General features: G+C 50.7%; 2 protein-coding genes across 10 annotated transcripts in view; one reads left to right on the top strand and one right to left on the bottom strand.

Moving 5' to 3' along the window:
* Positions 1-846: 846 nt before the first annotated feature.
* Positions 847-12,874, top strand: LOC122103237 (transmembrane ascorbate-dependent reductase CYB561). 4 transcript variants are annotated; one of them, XM_042673740.1, is made up of 7 exons: positions 847-898; positions 2,829-2,901; positions 8,547-8,764; positions 9,818-9,916; positions 10,219-10,322; positions 10,702-10,859; positions 11,093-12,874. In XM_042673740.1, exons 3-7 carry the CDS (start codon positions 8,560-8,562, stop codon positions 11,283-11,285), a joined length of 759 nt encoding a protein of 252 aa, XP_042529674.1. In that variant the 5' UTR covers positions 847-898; positions 2,829-2,901; positions 8,547-8,559; the 3' UTR covers positions 11,286-12,874. The 4 variants fall into 4 exon arrangements, with proteins under 4 accessions (XP_042529674.1, XP_042529675.1, XP_042529676.1 ...); XM_042673741.1 differs by having other exon boundaries at positions 2,829-2,913; XM_042673742.1 differs by lacking the exon at positions 2,829-2,901 and having other exon boundaries at positions 848-898.
* Positions 12,875-15,468: 2,594 nt separating this feature from the next.
* Tanc2 (tetratricopeptide repeat, ankyrin repeat and coiled-coil containing 2) overlaps positions 15,469-23,426 on the bottom strand; it is a 280,297-nt gene continuing 272,339 nt past the window's right edge. For all 6 annotated transcript variants that reach the window (XM_042673733.1, XM_042673734.1, XM_042673735.1 and 3 more), the window contains one exon: positions 15,469-23,118. In XM_042673733.1, the coding sequence (XP_042529667.1) occupies positions 21,156-23,118 (1,963 nt within the window). In that variant the 3' untranslated portion in view covers positions 15,469-21,155. The remainder of the gene's footprint in view (positions 23,119-23,426) is intronic.

Raw genomic sequence — 23,426 nt, 5'->3', positions numbered from 1 at the left:
TCTGAGCTGCACTCCTTATCTACCATAGCCTTTCCTGGAGAAGGGGCCTGGATCAGGCTGCTGAGGGGGCCTGGCTCCAGCCGTGGCCTTGGCAACCTCCTCACTTTAAGTGCTTGGGGCAGAGGAGGTGGCAGATCTTGGCAACAGGTCTAGACCTTCATGAGAGCCTGCGTGCATCCTCAAGACTGGGCTACCCTTGAGTGTAAATAAGCTGGAGGGGGGCTCCCTGGCTCGGAAGAATGGGAGGCAAAAATCGGTCAACAATGGAAACTGGCGGTTTAGCCTCAGCCTTCCAGGAAAGTGCATCACCCCTAGAGACTGGGGAGGAGGGCGAACCCCTCCCCCCTCGGCTGACCTCGAGTGGGCCTGGGCCGAGCCTGACACCTAGCGGTCTCCGGAGCTGAGGGCTGAGCAGGAGTGGGGAGGCTGGGGGGGGACATCCCTTCTGACCCCCCACCCACCCACCCACCAGGCCGCGGATCCCACGCATCCCCGAACGTGGGGGCCCCGGAAGGCAGGCCTCGAGCCGGATTCCGAAGGTTCCCCGAGTTCGGATCCACGGGCTGGGGTCACCACGAGGCGTCCCCAAGGCTCCGCGCGGCGGCCCGGGGTCTGGCAGAGCCCGGCGGGGCGCCGTGGGGGAGGGGGAGGCCCAGAGCTCGAGGGCCGTGCGGGGCAGCCGCAAACCGGGCCCGAGAGCGGGCGGCGCGGCGCGGGCACTTCCGGGCCCCCGGTGACCCGCGCACCGCGTGGAGCTCCCCACGGCCAACCCGCCGCCGTCGCCGCCCGGTCGCCATGGCGACGCCGTCGCGCCGAGGCCCGCGGAACCGGCCGAGCGGGCCGGGCGCGGCGCGGGGACGCTCGCGGGCCGGCTGGTGGCGCCGCGCGGCGGGACGAGGTAGGAGCTGCGGGAGACGGGGGAAGCGGGCCCGTAAACCCGGGAGAAGCGGGCGCGGGCGGGCGCTCCGGTGGGCGGGGGCCCGGCGGGGTGGCGGCCAGGTAAACCCCGGCTGCGGGGAGTGGGGACCGGGCGCGCGCGCACCGGCTTCCGCTCCCGGGCGGGCCGGGCTGTCCTCCGCGGACTCCCGGGCAGTGCTGCCTTCTCCATCCCCGGGGGGCGGGGAGGGGGTTCCCCCTGCCCGCGGGTCCCGCGTGGCCGGCCCCTCCCCGGAGCCCGCAGCCTGCTCCCTCCCTCCGCGCCTCCGCCCCAGACCCAGGCCTTGCGCACGCCCCTACCCTACGCTCCCCTGGTTGCTAAAGTGGGAATGCCAACTTGCTGGCGACCCCGGGTTCCAATCTAGGCCCCGTGGTTCATGTTTTCGAGCAAGGCGGGGTGGAAGTGGACCGACCAGCCTTTGCCACCACGGTTCTTTGACTCCGGAAACCCGGGCCCCCACCTCGGTCCCCTCGGCTGGGTCTTGCGTTGAAATGTCCGGCGGCTAGATGGGTCCCCTCTTCGCCTCTCAGCACCCCAGCGTCTGCGTCATCCTGCCCTGGCCTTGGGGGACGGGGACCCTGAGCTCTGGGTACTGCAGGTGCGGAACTGTGTGAAGATCGGGCCCTGCTGCTGCTCTGGACGCCAGGCTTGGCGGCCGGGCCGCCTCCCCTCTCGGCCTGCCCTTTCCCTGCGTTCTGTGTCACCGTCCCCAAGACTGTGCGCACTCTGGCTTCCCCGGCCTCTCCTCTTTAGTGACCCTTTGCCAAGACTGGTTCTTTGAAGGTTTTCTTTTCCGAAGATCCACTAGAGGGTCTTTGAGGGATTTCTAAGATTCATAAAGTGAAGTTTCATCCTAGGTCCTTCCATTCTGCTCCTTTACAAAGCAAATGTAAAACCAAACCAAACCAAAGCCTCCGTGGACTTCGATTTCTCTCCACCCGCCCCCCCCCCCCCCTTAGATGGAGGCAGGAAAATTAGGCTGTCCCCAGCCCCACCCCTTTGTGGGAGGAGCTCCTGAATGCGGATGTGGAACGCTCCCGGGTGGCTGCCCGGCCACCTTCTCCTGGCAGGCTCAGCTCTGGCTTCTCCTAACTTGGGGTGGTTCCCTTGGCACTGGAGAACTGTCTAATGGCAGACGAACCACCTCCAAACCCCAGCTGCAGTGGGAAAACCGCACCCTGTTGTCTAATCAGTTCATAAATGTTTTGTGACTATGAAATGTCATACATTAAAAGCAGCTTATTCTGCTTGTTTCCTTGTTCTGGGGTGTTTGTTGTGTGGGGGACTGAGGGTGGGCAGAAGGGGTGTGTGGATTCATTAGAGGGCTTAGAACTGTCAGCTGCCAGGTGGCTCTTGCTGGCTCCAAAACTCTTGCATCAACGAATTGCTGCTGCTGTGTAATTCCGCAGATGCCATTGGGCCAGATTTAGTTTTCATTAGGCTGCTAATTGGCTGATGCCTACCGTGTGGCAGGCACTGGACCAGGCCTGCGTGCAGAGTCTCCCACTTAGTCTTAGGTAGGTTTCAGTGTCCCACTTTACCCCCTTGAGAGGAGGCAACCTCAGAGAGGGGCCTTGTCTTGCTTGGGGGGCACATGGTCCTAAACAGTGGAGCCCACTTTGAAATCACAACCTGACCCATTGTGTAAGGCTGCATTTTACCAGGCTGCATTGTGCCTTTCACAAGCTCTAGGTACATCAGCCTTTATGGAGTCCTTCCTTTACAAATGATATAATTAAAATGATATTTTACAGCTCGATTTGTACAAAGATAAATTATCTAAGTATCTGGATAACTTATCCAGACTGGATTAACAACTAAAACATTTTCTTTGACTCTAAAAGTTTATCCTCAGATTTTAAGAGACATGAAAATCTTTTCATTTTAACAGTTGGGAGAAGTGGCAGAGAGCCCCACCCCCTCTATGCTGAATGCTGACTGGAACAGCCTGCTTTCTACCTGAGGTACCTTGGGTGGTAAGAGATTATCCTGCCCAACAGCTCAGCCCTCAGTTTCCCTTTTCTCATCATGTTCTGGGACAGCTGGGATATTTCCGTCCTTCAAAGAAAGATCCAGATCCTACTCCCGTCACAGTCTTTTTCTAACTCAGTTAAGACCCTCTGCAATAAGCCTGACTAAAACAGGCTTCCCAATGGCCAGCCTTCCCTTCTCTGCCCTCTGCTGCCTGGGGCTGTGCAACGTGTCCAGTGTCTGGTGCTCAATAATGTGATTAGACCTGGTTGCCTTTTAATAAAACACAGCGGGCATGGGGAGGGAGCTCACTGCTTCGTGCAGGTTAGGCCCTCAGGGCAGCTATGTCTCTGGTGATTATATTAAGTGGGCGTCTGACTGCAGGTAACGTGTACATGCTGGGGTCTGTATGTTTGACTGTCATAGCAGAAAGTTCCAGAAGCTGTCAGATACCTGTCAAACCCCTCCCCTCCCAAATCTTGTTCTGAGAGAGGATGGCAAGTAGCAGTGTACAGGGAACTGTGGGATTGCAAGACTGGTCTGAGCCAGGCGTGGGGTGCATTTGAGAGGCTGAGGTGAGAGAATTTCAAGCTCAAGGCCAGCCTGGGCTATAGTTTGACACACTGTCTTAAAAAAACAGCAATAGCAACAACAACAACAACAAAAACCATGTCACAACCTGCTGTGACTGGGGACAAAATAGTAATGGACACCATGATAGAACTGAGGTTTAGGGCACCGAGGGCCTGAAGTTTTCCGTCAGCTTCAGGTGCCCTGGGCCCGCTTTACAAGGTATCTATTGAATAGGGTACAAGGGCATACATGCAGAAAGTAAGGTTACAATATCCTTGAAGTCACAAGAATCAATAATGTGATACAATCTTAATCTATACACCAATCTTAATCTAAAAACCAATTGTGGTATAATCTTACTCAAGTGATAAATAACCTCTTTATCTTAAGAAGCAGGTGTAAGCAGTAAATGACTTATAATTTGCATAGACTTTTGTCTGTCCCCAAGCTCCCAGAAAGTTTGGTGTGGAATTAACCTACACCCGGGATGGAAATCTGAATTCTCATCAAGCCAAGACTGATTGACCTTTTCAGGAAACTGAAAACCTTTCTGGTCTCACAGCTCAGCCTTTGGGGACAGAAAAAGAAAGGAAGAAAAGAGGAAGAGGAGGAGGAGGAAGAGGAGATTGCCGGAGCCCACAGTTGTGCTCTGAGAACAGAGGCAAAGAACAGCTTACCATGTGGGAGCACCCTGTTAGGAAGGGGTGATTCAGTCAGGACCGGGAAAGAAAGGACTGTGGCTCGGGCACTGGCTCACTGGGAAGCAAATATCTTATCTGGTTTCAATGCTTGAAAATATGCCCTGGAGTCAGGTGCCAGTGGCTCACGCCTGTAATCCTAGCCAGGCTCTGCCCAGAGCTGTCCATCTGTGCAGTCCCTCCTTGGCTACAGTGAGTTGTTCATTATGTTGAACTGAACCAAATTGCAAGGGGAGATCCCTGCCACTCCAGGACTTTCCATTCATCTATTTGTTTTGAGACAGGATTTTACTATGTGGTGCAGGCTAGCCTTCAGTTTGAGATCCTCCTACTTCAGCCTCCTCAGGCTGGGTTACAAGTGTGTACTATCATGCCCAGCACTATTTTGTCTTTTTTGGGGGGCAGGTAAGTCTGGACTTCTCACACTTGGAAATGTTAACTGTGGCCTTAGGCCCACCTAAGGCAGATGATCTTGCTTGGTGTGGGTGAGTTTGCTGCCACCCCTCTTGCCAAGATCTGGTAGCATCTTCATACCAGAAGACTCCAGTAGTTCCAAAGGCCCTCCCTTGTGTCTGGCTTCCTCCCAGGCTGCTCACCTGATTTCTCGGGCTCTGTGGCCTGGGAGAGCTGCCCTAGTGGTATCAAATGACAGTCTCTCAGCTCACTTGCCCTTCTGAACTTCTCTCCCACCCACCCACTGCTACCCATTGTTTCCTAGGATTGCAGCAAGGCAGCACCCATACTTGGTACCATGGCAGTATTGGGGGTAGGTGGGTATGGAGCAGGAGGCTGGAGGGAGATGGGGAAGAGTACTATTGGACTCTGGGGCAAAGTAACCTCCTCAGTAAGAGCTGCTAGGACCTGGATTGGCTTTAGGATCTGGAAAGTGTGACAGCATCACCAGCTGGAGACCAGACTACAGGGCAACCTTCATGAAAGGAGACAGACCTCTCTCAGGTGTAGTGGGAAGGGCCAGAAGATTACAAAGAGTACACATGCTGTAACTTGTTCCCAGGTGGAAGGCAGGGACTGTGTCTTCTCTATATGACACCTAGTAGGAACACCTAGCTCCTACACAGAGTAGGAGCTCAAAAAGCAGTTGAAGATCACTGGTGGCTCACATCTATAATCCTAACTACTCAGAAGGCTGTGATCTGAGGATCTCAGTTGGAAGCCAGCTCCAGCAGGAAAGCCCATGAGAATCCCATCTCCAACGAACCACCAAAAAGCTGTAAGTGGAGCTGTGGCTCAAGTGGTAGAGTGCTATCCTTAAGCAAAAAAGCTCAGGGACAGCACTCAAGTCCTGAGTTCAAACCCCAGGACTAGCACAAGAAAACAAAACAAAACAGGGGCTGGGAATGTGGCTTAGTGGTAGAGTGCTTGCTTAGCATGAAGCCCTGGGTTTGATTCCTGAGTACCACATACACAGAAAAAACCAGAAGTGGTGCTGTGGCTCAAGTGGTAGAGTGCTAGCCTTGAGCAAAAGAAGCTCAGGGGCAGTGCTCAAGCCCTGAGTTCAAACCTCAGAACTGGCAAAAAAAAAAAAAAAAGAAAAAGAAAAAGAAAGCAAGAAAAAAAAAAAGAAAAGAAAGAGAAAGAAAGAAAGAAAGAAAAAGAAAACAAAACATCACTGTTGAGTGGCACAGATATTTGCTGGTTGAAACTTGGGATGCGGGCTATACTCTTTCCTGTTAGGCTTACGTTATCCTCATGTGAAGAGCTTGTGGCTCCCTGGCTGTTGGGTCCCCCCTCTCCTCTCTTCCCCTTCCTCCCCTCCCAGCCCAGCTTGCTCCATGTCATCATTGGTGGGCAGGTGCAAGTTGCACTTGGCAGCGGATGTCCCAGGAACTCAGGACTGAATGTTCAGTGTTAAGGCACAGGTCATCCATCACCCTGGGAGGAGAGCCTCGCTTGGGTTTCTGTCTGCCTCATGGAGAGATTAATTGGCACAGGCAGACATACCCCATACCCCTGGATCTGCACTTTGTATTTGACTTGTGTTAAGAAGTTGTGGCAGGCCAGCCTGCCTCGGGCAATGTTCCTTCTGTTCTTCTCGATAGGGCTAATCAGATTCCCGCACTCTGAGCTCTCTGGAGATGAATCTAATAAGGAAGGGTGACCTGGGGAGGATGCAGGGGCGCTGAGAAGAACCGCATTCTCCTTTTTGTATTCCCTGAGAGAGTCAGGGAGAGGCATTACAGTCCCCTAGAACAGCCAGTCCCCTCCCAGTCTCCAAGACGTGGACAAGACAGAACCCAAGAGGGTAAGGAGGCGTGGAGAGTGTGGGGGACAGAAGGAGGGGCTGGGGACAAAGTGGTGAGCAGGATGGCCACCCTGGGCCTGGAGTGTGCCAGCAGAGAGCGTGCCGGCAGCAGAGAGCAGGTTGCTGGGTGGGAGGGATGGAGGCCTGGAAGGCCAAAGGTTGTGTTGTTGATGCTTAGACCCCAGAGCCTCCTCTCTCCTCCTGCAGGTGACATTTTAGTGGCAGGAAAGGGATGACAGGGCTGTCAGACAGAGGGTGGTGGTGGTGGTGGCCGGTGGCTGTTGCTGGTGGAGGGAGGTGGTTGATGGGAGAGGACTTTGACCTTGGATGCGTTTTAAGGTCTGTGGGTGTCCAGGTGGAGGGGGAGCATGGTAGGCCACAGAAGTGGGGCTGGATTTGGAGGAAGGGCAGAAGTGGAGGACATTTTGCAGTCATGCAGAGCCACAGGTAGCAAGTGACAAAAGTTTTACAAATAGGGGTTCATTGTTGGCCAGGGCTTTGGAAATAGCATTTCTGTGGGAGTGTGGCTCCAGGCTGTGTTTCTGGAAGGTGGTTTGAGAGAACCCGCAAAACACTGAGAAAGAACCTGGCCCTTCCACGGACAAGTGTGCAAAGATGGCCGCTTGGTGTGGTGACCTAGTGAGAACCTGGGAACGGCTCTTGGCCATGGCGTGGTGAAGAGACCAGTCAGCAGTGGTACAGCCCATGTGTGCAGATGCAGGTTCTCTCTCTCCCTGTTTCTCTCTCAATTCTGTTTCTCTGTTTCTCTCATTCTCTCATTCTCTCTCTCTCTGTCTCTCTGTCTCTCTCTCTTTCCCTCCCTCCCTCCCCCCTCCTTCCTATGCTGGTCCTAGGGCTTGAACTCAGGGTCTGGGCACTATCCTTGAGCTTATTTTGCTTAATGTGACTGCTCTACTACTTGAGCCACAGCTCCACTTCTGGCTTTTGGGTGGCTAAACAGAGTTAAGAGTCTCACAGACTTTCTTGCCCAGGCTGGCTTTGAACCATGTTCCCTAGATCTCAGTCTCCAGAGTAGCTAGGATTATAGGTGTGAGCCACTGATGCCTGACCTCCTTTCTTTTGAATTGGTGGAGGTGCTAATAGTTGTCAGCGGGGGGCAGAGAATTGGGGTGTGTAGGTGGAACTCCGGTGTCAGGAGGCGACTGCATGCTTCGCATGAGCCTTGCAGGGCCATTGTGGAAGGCCAGCGCTGTCTCTGTTTGTCCCTTCACTTGCTGCTGGCACCCTGCTGCAGGGGCAGGTGGCCGGCAGCTGTGATGGCAGTGGGCTAGGTTCTTCCTCAGGATTCTGACAGGTTCCCTTGCCATTTTCCAGAAACACAGCCACACTCCCACAGTGGGTGCGAATGTTGTTTCCAAAGCAAACCCCTTAGTACAGAGTGGGATTCTGTCCTGAGCAGCAAGGCCAGGCCTGCCCCGGGGCCTCGCTTGGGGAAATCTAAGTCAGGCAGCTCCCCCCTCCCTCCTACCCCCCACGTGTCAGTGGATGGATGACAAGCCGGGAATTCTATGTGAGGCTTGGCCCTCCACCTCAGCTGAGTGGGTAGAGCAGCTCCTCCATGGGCCCTAGGTCTGGGTGGACAGGAAGGGAAGGAGGTCTGGGGCTCCCCTGCCCCCTAGTGGTTGGACGCACTTTCTCTACAGGATAGTCAGCTATGGGTTGCCAGGGCTGGCCCTGGGAGGGATGGGGGTAATGGTGGGGGGACTCCTCTTTATCAAGACTTGGAGTTGAGAAGTCAGGGAGGGGTCAGGCGGCCATTGATCGCCTCAGCTGTGCTTTTCCATCCATCTGGGGACAGTACCTTCAAGGAATTCGCCCATGTCTCATCATTTGCCTCTCAGCCTAACCCAAGAAAACCCAAGGCCTCTTGAAACAGTACAGCTCACGCATGGTGCCCACGTTCACATCCTTGCACATGGAACCCGATTGAGACTCTGTCTGGGTGGGTAGACAGGCTGGGCCTCCGGCTGAGCTGGGTCTAGGGGGTGGGTGTGCAGTCAGCACAGGGGCAGAGGAGGTAGAAGAGGAGCTGTGTAGAGATGGATGAATTTTTCTGCCCCTCTGAGCTTTGTCTTTCCTGCAGAGGCAGCCTCAGCATGGACGGCAGTGCCAGCCCCATGCCCACCCCCAGGGCACTACCATACTATGTGGCCTTCTCTCAGCTGTTGGGCCTGACTGTGGTGGCTGTGACTGGGGCCTGGCTGGGTCTGTACCGAGGGGGCATTGCCTGGGAAAACGTGCTGCAGTTTAACGTGCACCCCCTCTGCATGGTCATTGGCATGATCTTCCTGCAGGGTGATGGTGAGTCTCCATGGGGCCAGCTCCTGAGAGCTGCCTCAGCTGTGGTGGTCCCGGGGAGGTCTCTTCCAGTTTGACAAATCAAAGATTCTAGAAAAGAAAGAAGGAAGCTGGGATAGAACTTGGGGAGAGTTTAAACCTTGGCCCAGAGGTTAGTGGGTGGCAGCTGCCCTGTAATTGGCTAGCACTTTCCCTTCCTGCTTTTGCAAGGGGCATCTGTGTGTGTGCATGCACGCACAGACACAGACAGACATACACACTCCTCTTCCAGAGCAGACAGCCAGGGCTTGACTGTGAGGTAGGCTGTCTCCAGGGTGGCTAAGTGGGAGAAGCAGCAGGAGTGTGTGCATATGTAGATTGTTGCACTTGGACTTGGCTGAGCTAGAGCTCCTTTTCCTGGGATGGGAGCCAGGCATGTTTAGTTTGCACCCAACTGGCAAGCTAGAGACCCAGGGATCTGGATCTCTTCCTAGAGGCGGTCCTGGTGGCAGCCACTAAGAGCAGCAGATCCTAGGAGGCAACCCTAAGGACCCTGGCCCTGCCCACCAAGCAGTGGGGATTAGGTGAGGATGGCAGGTCCAGTTTAGGAACTTGGAGCCTGCTTTGCCGAAGGAAGTGACCCTTCGGCTTCAGCACTGGACTCTCTAAGAAGCAACATCACTAAAAGGTGTTGTCACTGCATGACTAGCCCAAAATGCCCCAATGAATAAATTCACTGGACACCTGGCAAGAAGTGGAGGGGTGGAGGGAGGGTGTTGCTGGGCCTGTGGGTGAAGACTGAGGGCAGAGCCCCGCCTTTGCAGCCTCTTGTAGTGGCAGAACCTGTGGAAAAGCCTTCTATCCTGGTCTCTGAATGTGCATGATGTGCATGATGGGGTAGTGTAAAGGCCAGGGGCTGCCGGAGGCTCCAGCGAGCCCTCTGTTATCCTGTTCTCATCCAAAGATGGTTGCCGTCCTTGCATTTAACTCTGATCCATGTCTGCTGGCATGAGCCTCCTGGCTGCTTGGCCAGCACCTGCCTACTGCGACTTATGCTCTCTCTCTCCTTCCTGTAAGCCCTGCTGGTTTACCGCGTCTTCAGAAAAGAGGCCAAACGCACAACCAAGGTGCTGCACGGGCTGCTGCATGTCTTTGCATTCGTCATTGCCCTGGTGGGTAAGTTCCTGGCATAGCCTTCCCTTGTCCCACCTGCTGCTTGGGCTCGGGCACAGCCTCTGATCACACACTGTACCTTTTCTGGAGCTGTACACTCCCTACTCGCTCCCCCACAGGCGTCCCAGGCCAGGACACTGGCTCCCCACCCCCCTCCCCCACAGGCATCCCAGGCCCGGACACTGGGTGCTGGCAGGAAGGGCTGGACCAGAGCCCAGAAGTTCTGGCCAGGCGGCTTCCCTCAGGTCATCCCACCCTTTTCCACATCCAACTCTATCCTCACGAGGCCCCTGTTTTTGGTCCAGGCTTGGTAGCTGTGTTCGACTATCACAAGAAGAAGGGCTATGCGGACCTGTACAGCCTGCACAGCTGGTGTGGGCTGCTTGTCTTTGTTCTTTACTTTGTACAGGTGAGCTCTTCCAGTGCCCCAGGTCCATGGCCACAAGGGATGCAGGAGGTAGAGGAGGGGAGTGGAGGAGTGGCCCATTTTCCAGGATGCATGCCCAAAGATGAGAGTTGGTTAGTCCAGTTGGAGCTGCCTTTAGAGGCTGAAATGGAAGCAAAACTAGGATTTTACAGGTCAGGGTGCCCTGGGCCCTTTCTCCCTTCCTGCCCACCTAGCCTGTGTTTAGTCTCACTCCCTCTCACACAGGGTGATGAATTGCCATAGGTCTAAAGCCTCAAGGCAAAAGCTTCTTAAGAAGGGATACCCAGGTGGGAGAGGCAAGGCAGGGTCCCTGGCAGGGTCTGGGGCAGGCCAGTGGCCAGCACCTCTCCTTTTCTTCTAGTGGCTTGTGGGCTTCAGCTTCTTCCTGTTCCCTGGAGCTTCATTTTCTCTCCGGAGCCGCTACCGCCCTCAGCACATCTTCTTCGGAGCCACCATCTTCCTCCTATCTGTGGGCACAGCCCTGCTTGGCCTAAAGGAGGCGCTACTGTTTAAACTGGGGTGAGTATACTCGGGCAGCAAGTGCAGGCCTGCAGCCTCTGCTTCACAGGATGTTTATTTACGGAGCCAGCTTTCTGTGATGTAGGCAGCAATGGCTTTTTTTTTTGTCTGGGAAGGGATGCAGGGGCTGGTATTGGTTTTGGCAAACCCAGTGTGTCTTTAACACCGGGGATTAGAATGACGTCCTAATGAGAATCCCTGGGGTGGCTTCTCCCTTCTCCCTTCCCCTGCAGGTCCAAGTACAGCACATTTGAGCCCGAGGGGGTCCTGGCCAATGTGCTGGGCCTGCTGCTGGTCTCCTTTGCTGTGGTTGTGGTCTACATCTTGGCTCAAGCCGACTGGAAGCGGCCTCTCCAGGCTGAAGAGCAAGCTCTTTCCATGGACTTCAAGACCCTGACTGAGGGAGACAGCCCCAGCTCTCAATGAGGGCTGGTCCTCCTCGGGGGCTTGGCAGGGGTGGCTCTTCCATTCTGTGGGGTTCCCATAGGTGTCTTTTTGTTCACCCTTACCGAGGCTGTCTCCATGTCCCTGGGCAGAGGATGGGCAGCCTGGGTAGGGAATAGGGTTTGTTTTAGCTAGACTCTAGGTTAGGGTTTGTCCTGTTCTCCCTCCTCCCTTGCAGCGATAGCAGTATCGCATGGCTCCTGTGAAGGCCTGCAGGAGACCTGTGCCCCTGTGCTGCTCCTTCAAATACGGAAGGCTTTGGGGGTCAGATGGTGGCAGATCCTTAGAGATGCTGGAGAGTGGCTCTGCCCTTTCTCAGGCTGCAGATGCCTGTAGTGAGGCCAGGGAAACTCCAGGGCTGAGATGGGAAGGCTGGGAAGAGCAACGGCTGCTGCTTTGTATAGCAGAGTTGTTGGCAGTGGAGCCAGTGATGATATGTCTCAAGTATGTTAGCATTCAGAGAAAAGCTCCCCAAGAGAAGAGAGGGAGTGGCCCAGGGAAGTGCTGTGATATGTCTCAGCCTAGCTGCCATCTTGAATCTCCTATTCCTTAACCCATGAGCCGAGGGATGGCTTTGTGTGAGTGGGAGGGAACAGATGCACATGGCCTCAGAGATACTTGCCCTGGCCCCTGAGGCTGGCCTGCTTGGAGGCAGCAGCCTCACAGCTGCCTGTCCCAGGATTCCTTTTGGCAGGGCCTGGGCTTAGCCCTGGTTTCCACTCAGGCCATCTCAGGCAGGGTCCAGGAGGCCGAGGGCACAGACACTTTCTAGGTTTTTAAGCAACGAGCAACCTCATGTTGCTCCACTAGGGGCTTCTGAGCTGGAGGCTGAGCCCCTCCCTTACCTGGGCCCAATGTGCAGGGTGTTAGGATCAAGACAGAATAAGATGAGGCCCATGGTGTCTGCACATCACTCCAATCCCTAATGTACTGTTAGCTGAGTCACTGTTTGGCTTTAGTCTAGAAATAACATGATTAGAACATTGATCTTGTGCTTTCCTGAGTTTGGTGAATATATTTCCTTTGTTTTCTGGACTTTGAGGACAATTTTCTCTGACTGCTGACAACTTGGGACAGATATAGTTTACCTAAGGAATACAATAAAACAGACTCCTATTGTTTTGAAAGTTGCCTTTTACCTTAAAGCTGCCTTTGAGAAACAGATTGGCCATCTGTCTCTCAGATTTGTAATGATGAGCCTCCTCCCCCAGTCTCTTCCATCTCTTCTCCACTCCCAGGATGATGCTTTGCTCCCAGGATCAACTGTATACCTGGCAAGAATGGGGGTCTTATCAATCCTGTGATCACTGGCATACACACTCAAATATTTACCCATGGGAAACTTGCCCTTTGACAAACTGCCAATGTACAATCATATATCTCCCTTGCCAGGTTCTACAGAGAACAGGAACCCTGCATTTGTAATGAGACTGTAAACTGGTCTGTTTGCCAAAGTGTATGCTGGATGACTAAGGACCAAAGATGACCCCAACAGATGTGTGTGGTTTCAATGTTTGCTTGAGCCAGTCTCCTGATGTGCAACAGATGAATCAATAAATGTCTACAGCAGACTGCTTGCCAGCTTCATTGACTACAGCAACGGAAGGACTCGGAGCTCCAGCAGTTCTCCTAGGGTTGAGTCAGTTCTCCTAGGGTTGAGAGAAATTGTTCTCAGATTAGGGCTGGAAGGTTATGTGACTGTCAGTGGTGGTTTTTTTCCCCCCAGCACAGGACTGAAATGGGCCTGTGGTGGTTGTGTTGTCCCAGTGGCTCATCCTCGTATCAGACAATTTTCCTAAAGAATTGCTAGGATGGTGGCACTGCCTGTGCCTGGTAAGGGTTAAAGCCTGCAGTATCCCCAAAGTACAGTATTCTTTCATTTTCTTTCCTTTTTTTGGTGCCAACATCACTTAAGCCATACTTCTTCTACTGACTTTTCACTGGCTAAATGGAGATGAGAGACACAGGGATTTTTCTGCCTGGGTTGGTTTCAAATCATGATCATCAGATCTCACCTCTTGAATAGCTAGGATTACAGGCATGAGCTACCAGTGCTTTGCCAGACCCCTATCTTAAAATAACAGGTCTGGGAATGTAGCTCAGTGCGAATGAGCTTGTCTAGCACAGTACAAGACCTTGATTTTGATCCCCAGCATGGCAACAACTCCCAAACCTCCCAAATGACCCAACAACAAAACAAAAACACCTTCCTGAGGAGCTCACTATTTAAGGGGCCCTTATAGCAGATCCTAAGTTGTTTCCTTTGTCCAACCTTATCCTTTGTAAGCTGGTTTCTAAGGAGCTAGTAGAAAAGCCAGACCCTAGAGGTCTTTCTGTAGCCTTTCTTTGAACCAAGGCTTCCTTGTGGACCTTCATTTTCTTCCAAGTATTTAAAGTATATGGCTTGGCACATGTCACACAATGCTCAGGCACTGAGCTAGCCAGTATGAAGGCAGAGGGAAGGATTAAAGACGATGGCACTATAGTTTATGTCGATCCTTTCCTGGACGGTTGCAGGAAGTCTTCACACACCGACCCACACAGAGAAGTAGCCAGCTACAGTTGACAAAAAGGCCTCTGTTAGAAGAGGAAGCAAGCAGGAACTTCTGAAAGCTCTCTTGAGTTCTGCTGGCTTCTACTATGAGTATTCAGTTCGGGGAAAATTCTTGTTTCACCTTTAGCCTTTCTTCCAATGCCCCAGCAATCCTTTAAAAGCTGGGGTTTTGCTACCACTTATTCTCTTTTTTTTTCTTTAGTACCTGGGTTTGAACTCAGCCTCACAATTGCTACGCTGGAGCCCTAATATGTGAGTTATGGCTCCAACCTTTTTTTTTTTGCTGGTTATTTTGGAGATGGAGTGTAGTCACTTTTCTGGCCTTGAGCCACAACCCTCTAGATCTCAGCTTCCTGAGTAGCTAGGATTACAGGTGTGAGCCACCAGTGCACAGCCCTCCTTTTGAATAGTTTTCAGACTAAGCAGGTGGTTCCTTTGAGTCTCCTCTGCTCTTCAAAGGCTATTATGGCATCCGGGTTGGGATGACTGGGCTTGCCCAGGCAATTTTCTGCTTCTGTAGGCTTTGGTCACTTGGGAAAGTGGATATGGTTACCCAGGAAAATGTCATTTAGCACAATCTGATGTCTAGAGGAAGCTGTCTCCTTCTTTGCTTGTAGCTGAAGTAGACAAAGAGGTTTCAGTTAGGCAGGAAAGGCTTCATGTCTCACTGTGGGCCATTCTTTTTTTCTTTATATTCACAACTCAGCTACCTAGCTTACTTTCTATATGGCAAGAATTGGAAGTCTGGCCAGATTTCAGGAGGCTTGAAGCCACTGGAAGGTGTGAGCCTCTAGCTCTGTCCAGTTTTAGCGTTGGGATGTTCAGTGTGGGCCACCCCACTGCATCCTCAGACTCTCAACTGGACAGTCTGGCTGGCAGCTCCCTGCAACCATGGGACTTGGGAAGGTGGTTATACAAAATGAAGCAAGAGCACTCAGGCCTGGTGGCCTGCACCTATAGGCCAAGCTTACAAGGGGGAGGTAATAGGATGGGGGAGATGGCTTGAGTGCAGCAGCTCAGGGCCAGCCTAGGCAAGAATGAGACACCTGAATTTTTAAACAGTGTGCAGCAGGTTCCATGGAAAAGCCTTTTTTTTTTTTTTTTTGCCAGACCTGGGGCTTGAATTCAGGGCCCAGGCACTGTCCCTGTCGTTATGTGCCCAAGGCTAGTGCCCTGCCATTTGAGCCAGAGCTCTCCTTCCAGCTTTTTAGTGGTTAATTGGAGATAACAATCATGGATCTTCTTCCTCAGGCTGGGTTGGAATTGTGACTCGCAGATCTCAACTTCCTGATTAGCCAGGACTACAGGTATGAGCTACTGGCACCTGGCTAGAAAAGCCTTTTTATTTTTTGAAACTAGGCATGAGGAGAGGCTTTGCCAAGGCCTAGAGCTGTCACTGTGTCCACAGCTCGCTCCCGTGAGTGCCCATCACTGAGATACTCAATGGCTTGGCTTGGTGAAGAGATGCAGGAAGGGGATGATGCTGAACCAGTAACAGTAGGCTAGGCCCAAACCATCAGAAATTTGGCCAAGGTCTTCCTCAGGGGTGGTGTCCTCACCCCCAGGTTCTCCCTGGGCAGAGTAGAAGGAGAAAAGCAGCACAGCACCAGGTTTTTCCAAGTGTTAACCGTTTATAAATAAGTACATTTGCTTTCGTACATACAGTTCATTGTACAGATGACGCTCTGTATACATGGGGCAGGAAAATGCATTCATTTGAACTTTTCACATCTATCTCACACAGCTCACATGTACAGACAAGAAAACTGCTCAAGCAAGTACAGCGAAGGAAAATGTCTTCCTTATGCACGGGGCTAGAGGCCTCCGCTGGGTGTGGGGCATCCCCACTGCACGAGTTCACAACTGTGTGGTGTTCAATATATCAGGATAGAGAACAAACATGCATTGGATAATATACTGTACAGAGAAAGTCTTTTACATCTGAGTTATAGAAAACCTAAAGGAAAACTAAGTGCATTAAAGCTTTTTCCAGCAAGTGTCTTGAAAGGACAGCAAAGAGGAAGAATCAAAATCATATTAGTACAAATCACTCTTTAATTGTAGACTGTACATGTCTGTACTAATTAAAATCATCTTAGATTTGGAGGAGACAGAACAGAGACACAGATGCTGCGCTAGATGGAAAGGAGGCCATGCCTGAGAATGGCACCTGCCCTGAGCCTGACAAGGAACTGGCCCCACTCAGCAGGAATCAGCCAAAGGTAAAAACAAGAAATCAGGACAGGAAGTGTAACTTACAGGAGTTCCAAAATAACCTGTGAAGGAAGCAGAGATCTAGAGCCAGCATCTCTAACTTAAAATTTTTTTTTTTTTCTTTTTCTCCAGCAAATTGGTACACAGTAAGGCAGGTACATTCAAGTACTGAATTTTCCAGAATTAACTCTCTGTCTGGTCCTGGGGACTAAAGGATATGAGTTGAGTCCTAGCCAGATTTTCTGGTTAGTGATTAGTGAAAGACAAATTCAGCCATCAAGTGCTACAAAAACAAGCAGCTAGGTCACTTTCTTTCCACAGAGTAGGTCTGTCTGAAAACAACATCCCCCCCGCCCCCCCCCCCCCCAACCATGCTGGCCTGCATATCCATGCTTCCAGCTGCAACCTGACTGCTCAGCCAAGTGTAGGGATCACAGAGTCAGTGGGAAGAAATGATAGGGTAAGGAGACATGAAAGTAACACTTGATTTTTGGTGTCCAATTATACGTTCATTTGGTACTGACTTTCAAAGCTCTGACTGTGACCATCATGTGGCCACAAGCATCTCAGGGTGGTTCAGCTGCTGTGAGGCATTGGACACCGAAATGAAGGTCACCAACACTTCAGCCCTTGAGTGGTCTGTATTACAAAAGGAGTTGATGAAGACCCAGTGATTATTCAAGTAGCTCTGCACAGTGGCTCACCAGCCCCATTGTGCTTGTGTCCAGGCCCCCAGCCAGCCACCTTTCCTTGGGAGCAGCCAGAGCCAAGTTCAAGGCATTGCATGGTGAAGGTTTCCATGACGCGTCTTTGTAGGTAGCTCTTACCCCTAAGCCCTTTGTTCATTGTTAGTCATGGTAGATGGTCGGTCTGGAGTTCCTAGAGGAAAAGGAGAAGCCACACCTTCCAGCAAGCGCGCGCAGGGAGGCAGGGCCCTGGGTGTGGCGCTTCGAAGGTCGGCTTCTTGAGAAGTGGGCAGCCCAAGGATAGGCAGGCAGGGTGAGTGAGTGAGGCTGCTGAACACTGGGAGCCTCAACAGGAGATGGGCACGGGGGTGGCACATCCTGCTTCCTGGGGGAGCCTGTTCCATTTTGTGGTAAAGATTCAGTGAACTGGTTTTATCCAAGGCATTTCTGCAGTAAAAAAATAACTATCTTTGAAACAAACCACTCGACTATGACTTTTAGAGTTATAAATAAAAGTTGGATGCTGAGAAGAACTGAAAGGAGGGATGCTCATGGGGGAAGAAAAGGGTCCTCCACATACCCACCCATCCATCAGAGCAAGGGAGTTCTACTCAACCTTCTCCCAGCCTTTACCTGGCTGAAGGTTCTAAGCAGGTAGCATTCAGAGTCTGTCTTGCTACAACTGGCAGAGTTGATTGAAGACTCCCTCAGGCCTTAGTCCCCTTCTTCCTGAACCTCACAGTCTATAGGCCTGCCTGCCGCCCTGGATGCAGCCCCTCCAGAGGGGGCATAGCCATTCTTTGCTACCAGACAAGCACGTTGCAGAGCCACAGTGACACCTAGCGGTAAGTATGGTGAAGCACAAGTGACGTCCACATATCCCATAAAGTCTAAGGAAAAATACTTATGGATATTAAATTAGATACTGGTTTTAACTTTTCTATTGGGTACATCTCTGGAATATAAAAATACCAATATTTAGAGGGGGGTTCATAAACTACTATACAATATAAGGATGGAGAACACCTTTGTCTAAGCTGTTCTGTTCACAATAATTTAGGAAAAGTGTTTAAGAATAATCCAGGCTTAACTAAAATCAGCCAACTGGTATATCTGGACGACCTGGAATACTGTACATGATTCTAATTAGTGGAATTTTCCTGAGCCATCAAGTTTAAGTTAAACACATCTAAAAAGGGGTACATGGGAGAGGAACAAGAAGGGTTTGTGCTCTATTAACTTGGGACTTTAATAGCGCACATCTACAACCCGGACAGATACAACAGCAGATACAAAATGGTCTCCATTTTGTCCGTGCCAAATTCTCATGTTATATAGGCTTTCCCTTTACTTTGTAAATAAACATTAATTTTTAATTGTTGTGTGCCTTACTGATCCAGTAAATAAAGTAACCATGTCTCAGGAGTCCCTAAGAAAATTGCTGGAAAAGCACTTTAAAATCACTGCAAATATTTTTTAAGTTTTAAAAATTCTTAGTCTTTTTGATGCTTATATACAAGTTATTTCTTGTGCTATAAGTGTACCCACTGCTTGATTTCTTTCTTTTCCTTGTTTTTTTTTTCCCTCAAAAATACACTAAGACAAGAGCGATTCTGCTAATTTCTAATGAAGACACTACTCACACTTAAATATCCAGTATTTATCAGTTACAAATTCAAACAGTAAAGTGCACCCATTTTTAGACATGATGTGATGGAAACCCACTAGTGCAAGAATTCTGAGAAACGGAACACACATTTTGGTGAGAAACCTGTAAGCTGAAGTTTATCACCAGTTTCCATTTCCGGATGATGTGAGTTGGGTGAGCAGAACTTGCCAGTTTCATTTGAAAAATTTTCCTCCCACCCAAAGCCAGACATTGATTTGGCAGATGCCTGTTGCTAAGGAAGGGGCGTCTCTAAAATACAGTACTAAGATCGTCCTATGGCAGTGAAGTAGCAAAACAGGGCACAGGCAGTCGGCTCCCAAAAGAAGACTCTGGTCTCCTGCCCTAGGAAGCTCCTGCTGGCGTTTTCTAGTCAAGAACACTGGCACCCAGTCATGATATTCACTCTCTTATGATGGCTAAAAAAGAATCACATTTGACTGCTGATATTTTAGGTGTTTTGCGCAGTGAGGCAGAGATAATAAATCTTTTTTTTTCCTGGAAAACCCAGAGAGAGACCCTGTGGAGGAGTGATATCAGTGGCGTCATTGTAAGACCAAATGACCTTCCCAAACTACTTGGAGAAGTAAGTGGTGTGCATGACGCTCTGGACAGGTAGGGACTCTTTTCTAGTAGACAGAAGTTCTTTAGAATATAGCAGTGCCCCACTGGGAGATGGTTTGAAAGGGATAAGATACTGAGAGACCAACAGGGCTGAGGCCTTGGGCAGAAGGGGAGCTGAGAAGCCTCAAGTGGGTTCGCAGCTCTACAGGTTAATACTACAGCTAAACCTATCATCTTGCTGATGTGGGAGATGAAAAGACATGATACAGATAGATGGATGGATAAATGGGTGGATGGGTAGGTAGGTCGAGGCCACTGATGCTCACAATGGTGTTGGAGTAGGAGGCAATCCTTATACATCAGAGTGCAAAGTGTCTGGTTCAGATGAGTCCTGCTCTGCTTTAGGCTTGGGGGCGCTGAGGGGGGGGGGTCCATCTACTTGATAGAATCTAAATTAGTAAAGAAACATTTCTGGTCTCAGCTTTGTTCCTTTCAGAGAACGTGGAAAGGAGTAGTCAAAAGCTGGATTTTACTCAGGGAACTGCTCTTTCTGTAGCCCTTTATTTACAAGAGCAGAATGATTCCTAAAAACAGAAGACAAATAATGTTCCTTTGTTTAGTTTTAGCTGTTTGTTGGCTTGAGATGCTTAGTTTTAAGAGCTTATGGCCAGTTAGTGCCAGGAACATGCTAAGGCTTTGGTTTCTGCAATTTTGCTATCCATCTCTTAGTGGCCTCAGTCTCTCAAATGTTAGATTAACAAACAACTGTAAGACCCAGATGTACAGACAGTGATGGGAGAAGAGACCTGTTGTCTGTCTTGTGCCCCTACCCCCGGCTACAAAACAGAGCTGAAAGGGGTTTGTCGTTGCTCCTGAACACTTTGTTGTTTCTCATATTCAAGTATCACCCCAGTGCTCCTACAACAAGACACAATTTCTTTGATAGTAGACAATGAAACTCTAGGTCTACATATGGAATTAGGTAACAACTGGCATGGAAGGGAATGGCCCTAGATGGAAACGCTGGGGAATGTCTTATGGTCCCGAGAGCATCCAGTTAGCTTCCTGAAGAACAACTTTCTTCACAGCTGGGTTTGAAAAAAAAAAAAGGGCCAGCAGAACAGAGCTGGATTCCAGTGAAGATGCAGCTAACAGGGTTACTGCATCAGCGGCCATTGGAACAGTTTGTTTTGAAGAATCTGATACTCAATGATGTTTCCTGATCTAAAAAGGAGACTTATTCCAGTTTCTGTAGCCTTTCAACTGAGATACAGAAAACTCCTATCTTTTTTTTTCCTTCTGTCTTTCTATGTATCGATTCCCTTCTCTACCTCTAGAAAATCAGTAGTTTTTAGGGGTTAGCTGTTAAAAACATGCAGAAAAATTCTTAGTGAATTATTTAAAAATACCCAGAGTTCTCAATGATTTTACTTGGCTGACCAACATTTTTAAAGGGCTGGTTGTTTTCTAAATGGTCTTAAAATGCCTCTTGGAAAATCAATGGAGTGACATTTCAAATAGCTATACTGGGGTTTTCTTTCCATTTAACAGACTTAGTTCTTCTTTTTCTTCTCTCTCTCCTAGATCCTTTTGCCCCATAGGAAGGCCAGCAGCAGTGCAAAGCAACCTTCTGGACCTGATGACTGCGGGGAGCTTGCAGTGAGCGGGAGGAGGCCATGACACAGGAATGCACTGGGGTTGGCTATCTGGTAATACTGGATAAGAATGCAAAGGCAAAGGGGCATCACACTCTTTCTAAAGTTCCTAGAAGAAAACGAACAAGAACATCTTACTTTTTAGAAAAAGAAAAAGACATTTATACAACAAGAACATCAGTGAAAGCGATTGTCTCCTGGAAAAAGCTGACCAGTGTGTCTGATCTCCCTGGGTTAAAGCACACGGCACAAAAATCTCCTCGTTGGCATTGGAAGAGAGGGAGGGAGAGAGCATGTGGCTAGGGCACAGACAAGAGAAACTGAAGTCCTGGCTCACTGAGGCCAGCTTCCCAGTCGGCTGCATGCAAAGGATTTCAGCATGTGGGCTGCCACCTCTGAACACCACACAGAAACTACATGAGAAATTAAGCCAGAGAACTACCTCAAATGTGGAAACCAAGCCTGAAAATGTGTGCAGTGAAAACATACGGGTCTCACTCCAACAAACGTCTTTTAAACATTAGACTCCACAAATGGTCTCTTTGGTTTGATAGGCGATGTCTGCCCTTGTCGCGAGTCCCGGGACAATTGCCTGTACAGGTTGTCCTGGTATGCCTGAGCCACAGGTAGGGTCCGAGCAACCTTCACATCAGGATAGGAGGAGGCCTGGCTGACTCTCTCCAAGAGGTCTCCACGGGACCCATTAGCCAGCATCCCATGTGGGCTGTAATAATCGTCCTCCAGCAAATGGCCATTTTGTGCATTGTTGGTTTTGTTATAAAAGGCAATGTTACTGATGGATGACGGTGGACTGAAGGACTCGGGTTGAGGCAGGTTGCCTGGAGACGTGGGACTGAGAACGGTATCGACTGATGACACTGCCCAGGTCCGATTCTGCTGGTGAAGGTGGGGGTATTGTTGAGTCCGGGCTGTTTTATCTATGATCCCCATGAATGGTGTGGTCCTGGATCGGGTGGGCTCACTGGGGTAACCTCCCTGAGTGGGAGACACGGGTGACAACTCGTCACATGACCTATCATATGCCGGTTTCAGTGGGATCTCCATTTGTTGAATTGAGGAAGAAGGCCGGAAAGTAGGAGTTAGGTTGGAGGTGGAGGAGATGCTATTGCTAGATGGAGAAAAGCGAAGGCCCACACTCTGGGAGTGCAGCAATGGCCTGGGGGTTGGTGGGTGGGGCTTGATTTCACTAGGGTTGACACTTATAGGTCTTCTGATTAAATGAGACACGTCAGGGGAACCTAGTTGGCTGGAGGAGCGTTCCAGATCTAGTTTTGAGTGACAGACTGGGTAATAGGATGCGGACTGGCTTCTCCCAATCTGTGGTGTCTGGCTGTATCGCATGCCACCTCGATATGCAGAGGAAGGTCGCTGTGGAAGGTCTTCTTTGGTCAACCCTCCATGTTGACAGATGGCACCCGCACTCAGGCTGGCTTGGACATGCTGCACAGGTCTCCCATCCCCTACGATTCCCCCTATTGACCCTTGATAAACCAACCGGCTCTGACTTACTCCCATATCTCCTTGTGAAGACTGGTATTTACTGGCCATGGAATGGGCTACTTGGCCATAGGCCCCTGTAGGGATGACAGTGCTTGAATGAACTGCTGAGCTGGGCTGGTTACTTCTCACAATCTGGGCCTTGGCGGGCTGCAGCCTGAGCCCTTGCTGGGGAACTGCTACAGGAAGCTGAGGCATCTGGTATGGCCGCTGGGCCATTTTGGATAATGGAGATTTTGGTCTGCCAGGAAGCTGACTAACATTTGTTTCTTGCTGATAGCGCACGGGTGAACCTGACTGGGATCTATAGACACTCATGCTCTCAGCTGGAGGGCTAGCCCGATACTGAGGGCCTCTCCGGAGAGGGGAAGGGGGAGGGCTTGGGTATTCTTTGCTCTGCCCTCCCACAGGAGGGGGGCTGAAACGGTAAGATCCACCCTGATGAGCTGGGGAAGTATGTGGTGGACTAGGCCTGTAGTGAGAGTTCTGGTGAGTTGGAGAAAGAGCAGGCGAGGTGGACTGATATCCCTGCCTAGTAGGGGAACCTACAGAACTATTGGACCGGAAGTCAAAAACCTGATGAGAGCCAAGAGGTGAACTAGAGATGTAGGCTGAATCCCGATGAGCTGGAGAGGAGGGTGGGCTCTGGATTATTGGCAGCCCCTGGCTGGGTCGAGCCTCTGTCTGGAGGCCAATGGAAACATTCTCAGCATCCTGTTCCAGGTACTCCTCCTCAAATATGTCTTGGACAGAATATATATCTTCATGTTGTGGTTCAGGCTCTGTTTCTTCAGGTAAGTCCTGCTGAGGCTGCTGTGATGGTGGTGGTGGCTGCTGTTGCTGCTGCTGCATCTGTCTACACTCCTCCTCCACTCTTATCAGGAGTCTCTGGATTTCACGGTTGTTTGGACACAGCTTGATGGCCTCGTTCAGATCCTCTAAAGCTGCTGCAAACTGTCTGCTTGACAAAATGCAAACACATAAACTGGAGTTATTCTGAATCAAAAGAAATCACCAAGAGCTAAAACTATGGCCACTATTTCAGAGGACTGTGGTGGCATCTGTGGGAGTCTGGGGAGGTTAGGTTCTGTTTGATTTGTAAGAAATCAAACAGCAGATTGTCATTCCAGAGCCCAGAATGATTTCCTAGCCCTTTTAGCTTCCATCTTCCTTCTGGACTCTCTGGGTTTTGTGGAGAAAAGTCCCCATTGTGTCAGTCCAGCCAGGCCCTTCGGGAAGATTCTCTGAGTACCCAAATGTATACCA

This window comes from Dipodomys spectabilis, unplaced genomic scaffold, assembly GCF_019054845.1.
Source record: "Dipodomys spectabilis isolate Male_0828 unplaced genomic scaffold, ASM1905484v1 ptg000018l, whole genome shotgun sequence".
Lineage (NCBI taxonomy): Eukaryota > Metazoa > Chordata > Mammalia > Rodentia > Heteromyidae > Dipodomys > Dipodomys spectabilis.
This window is presented reverse-complemented; position numbering and strand designations above follow the sequence as displayed.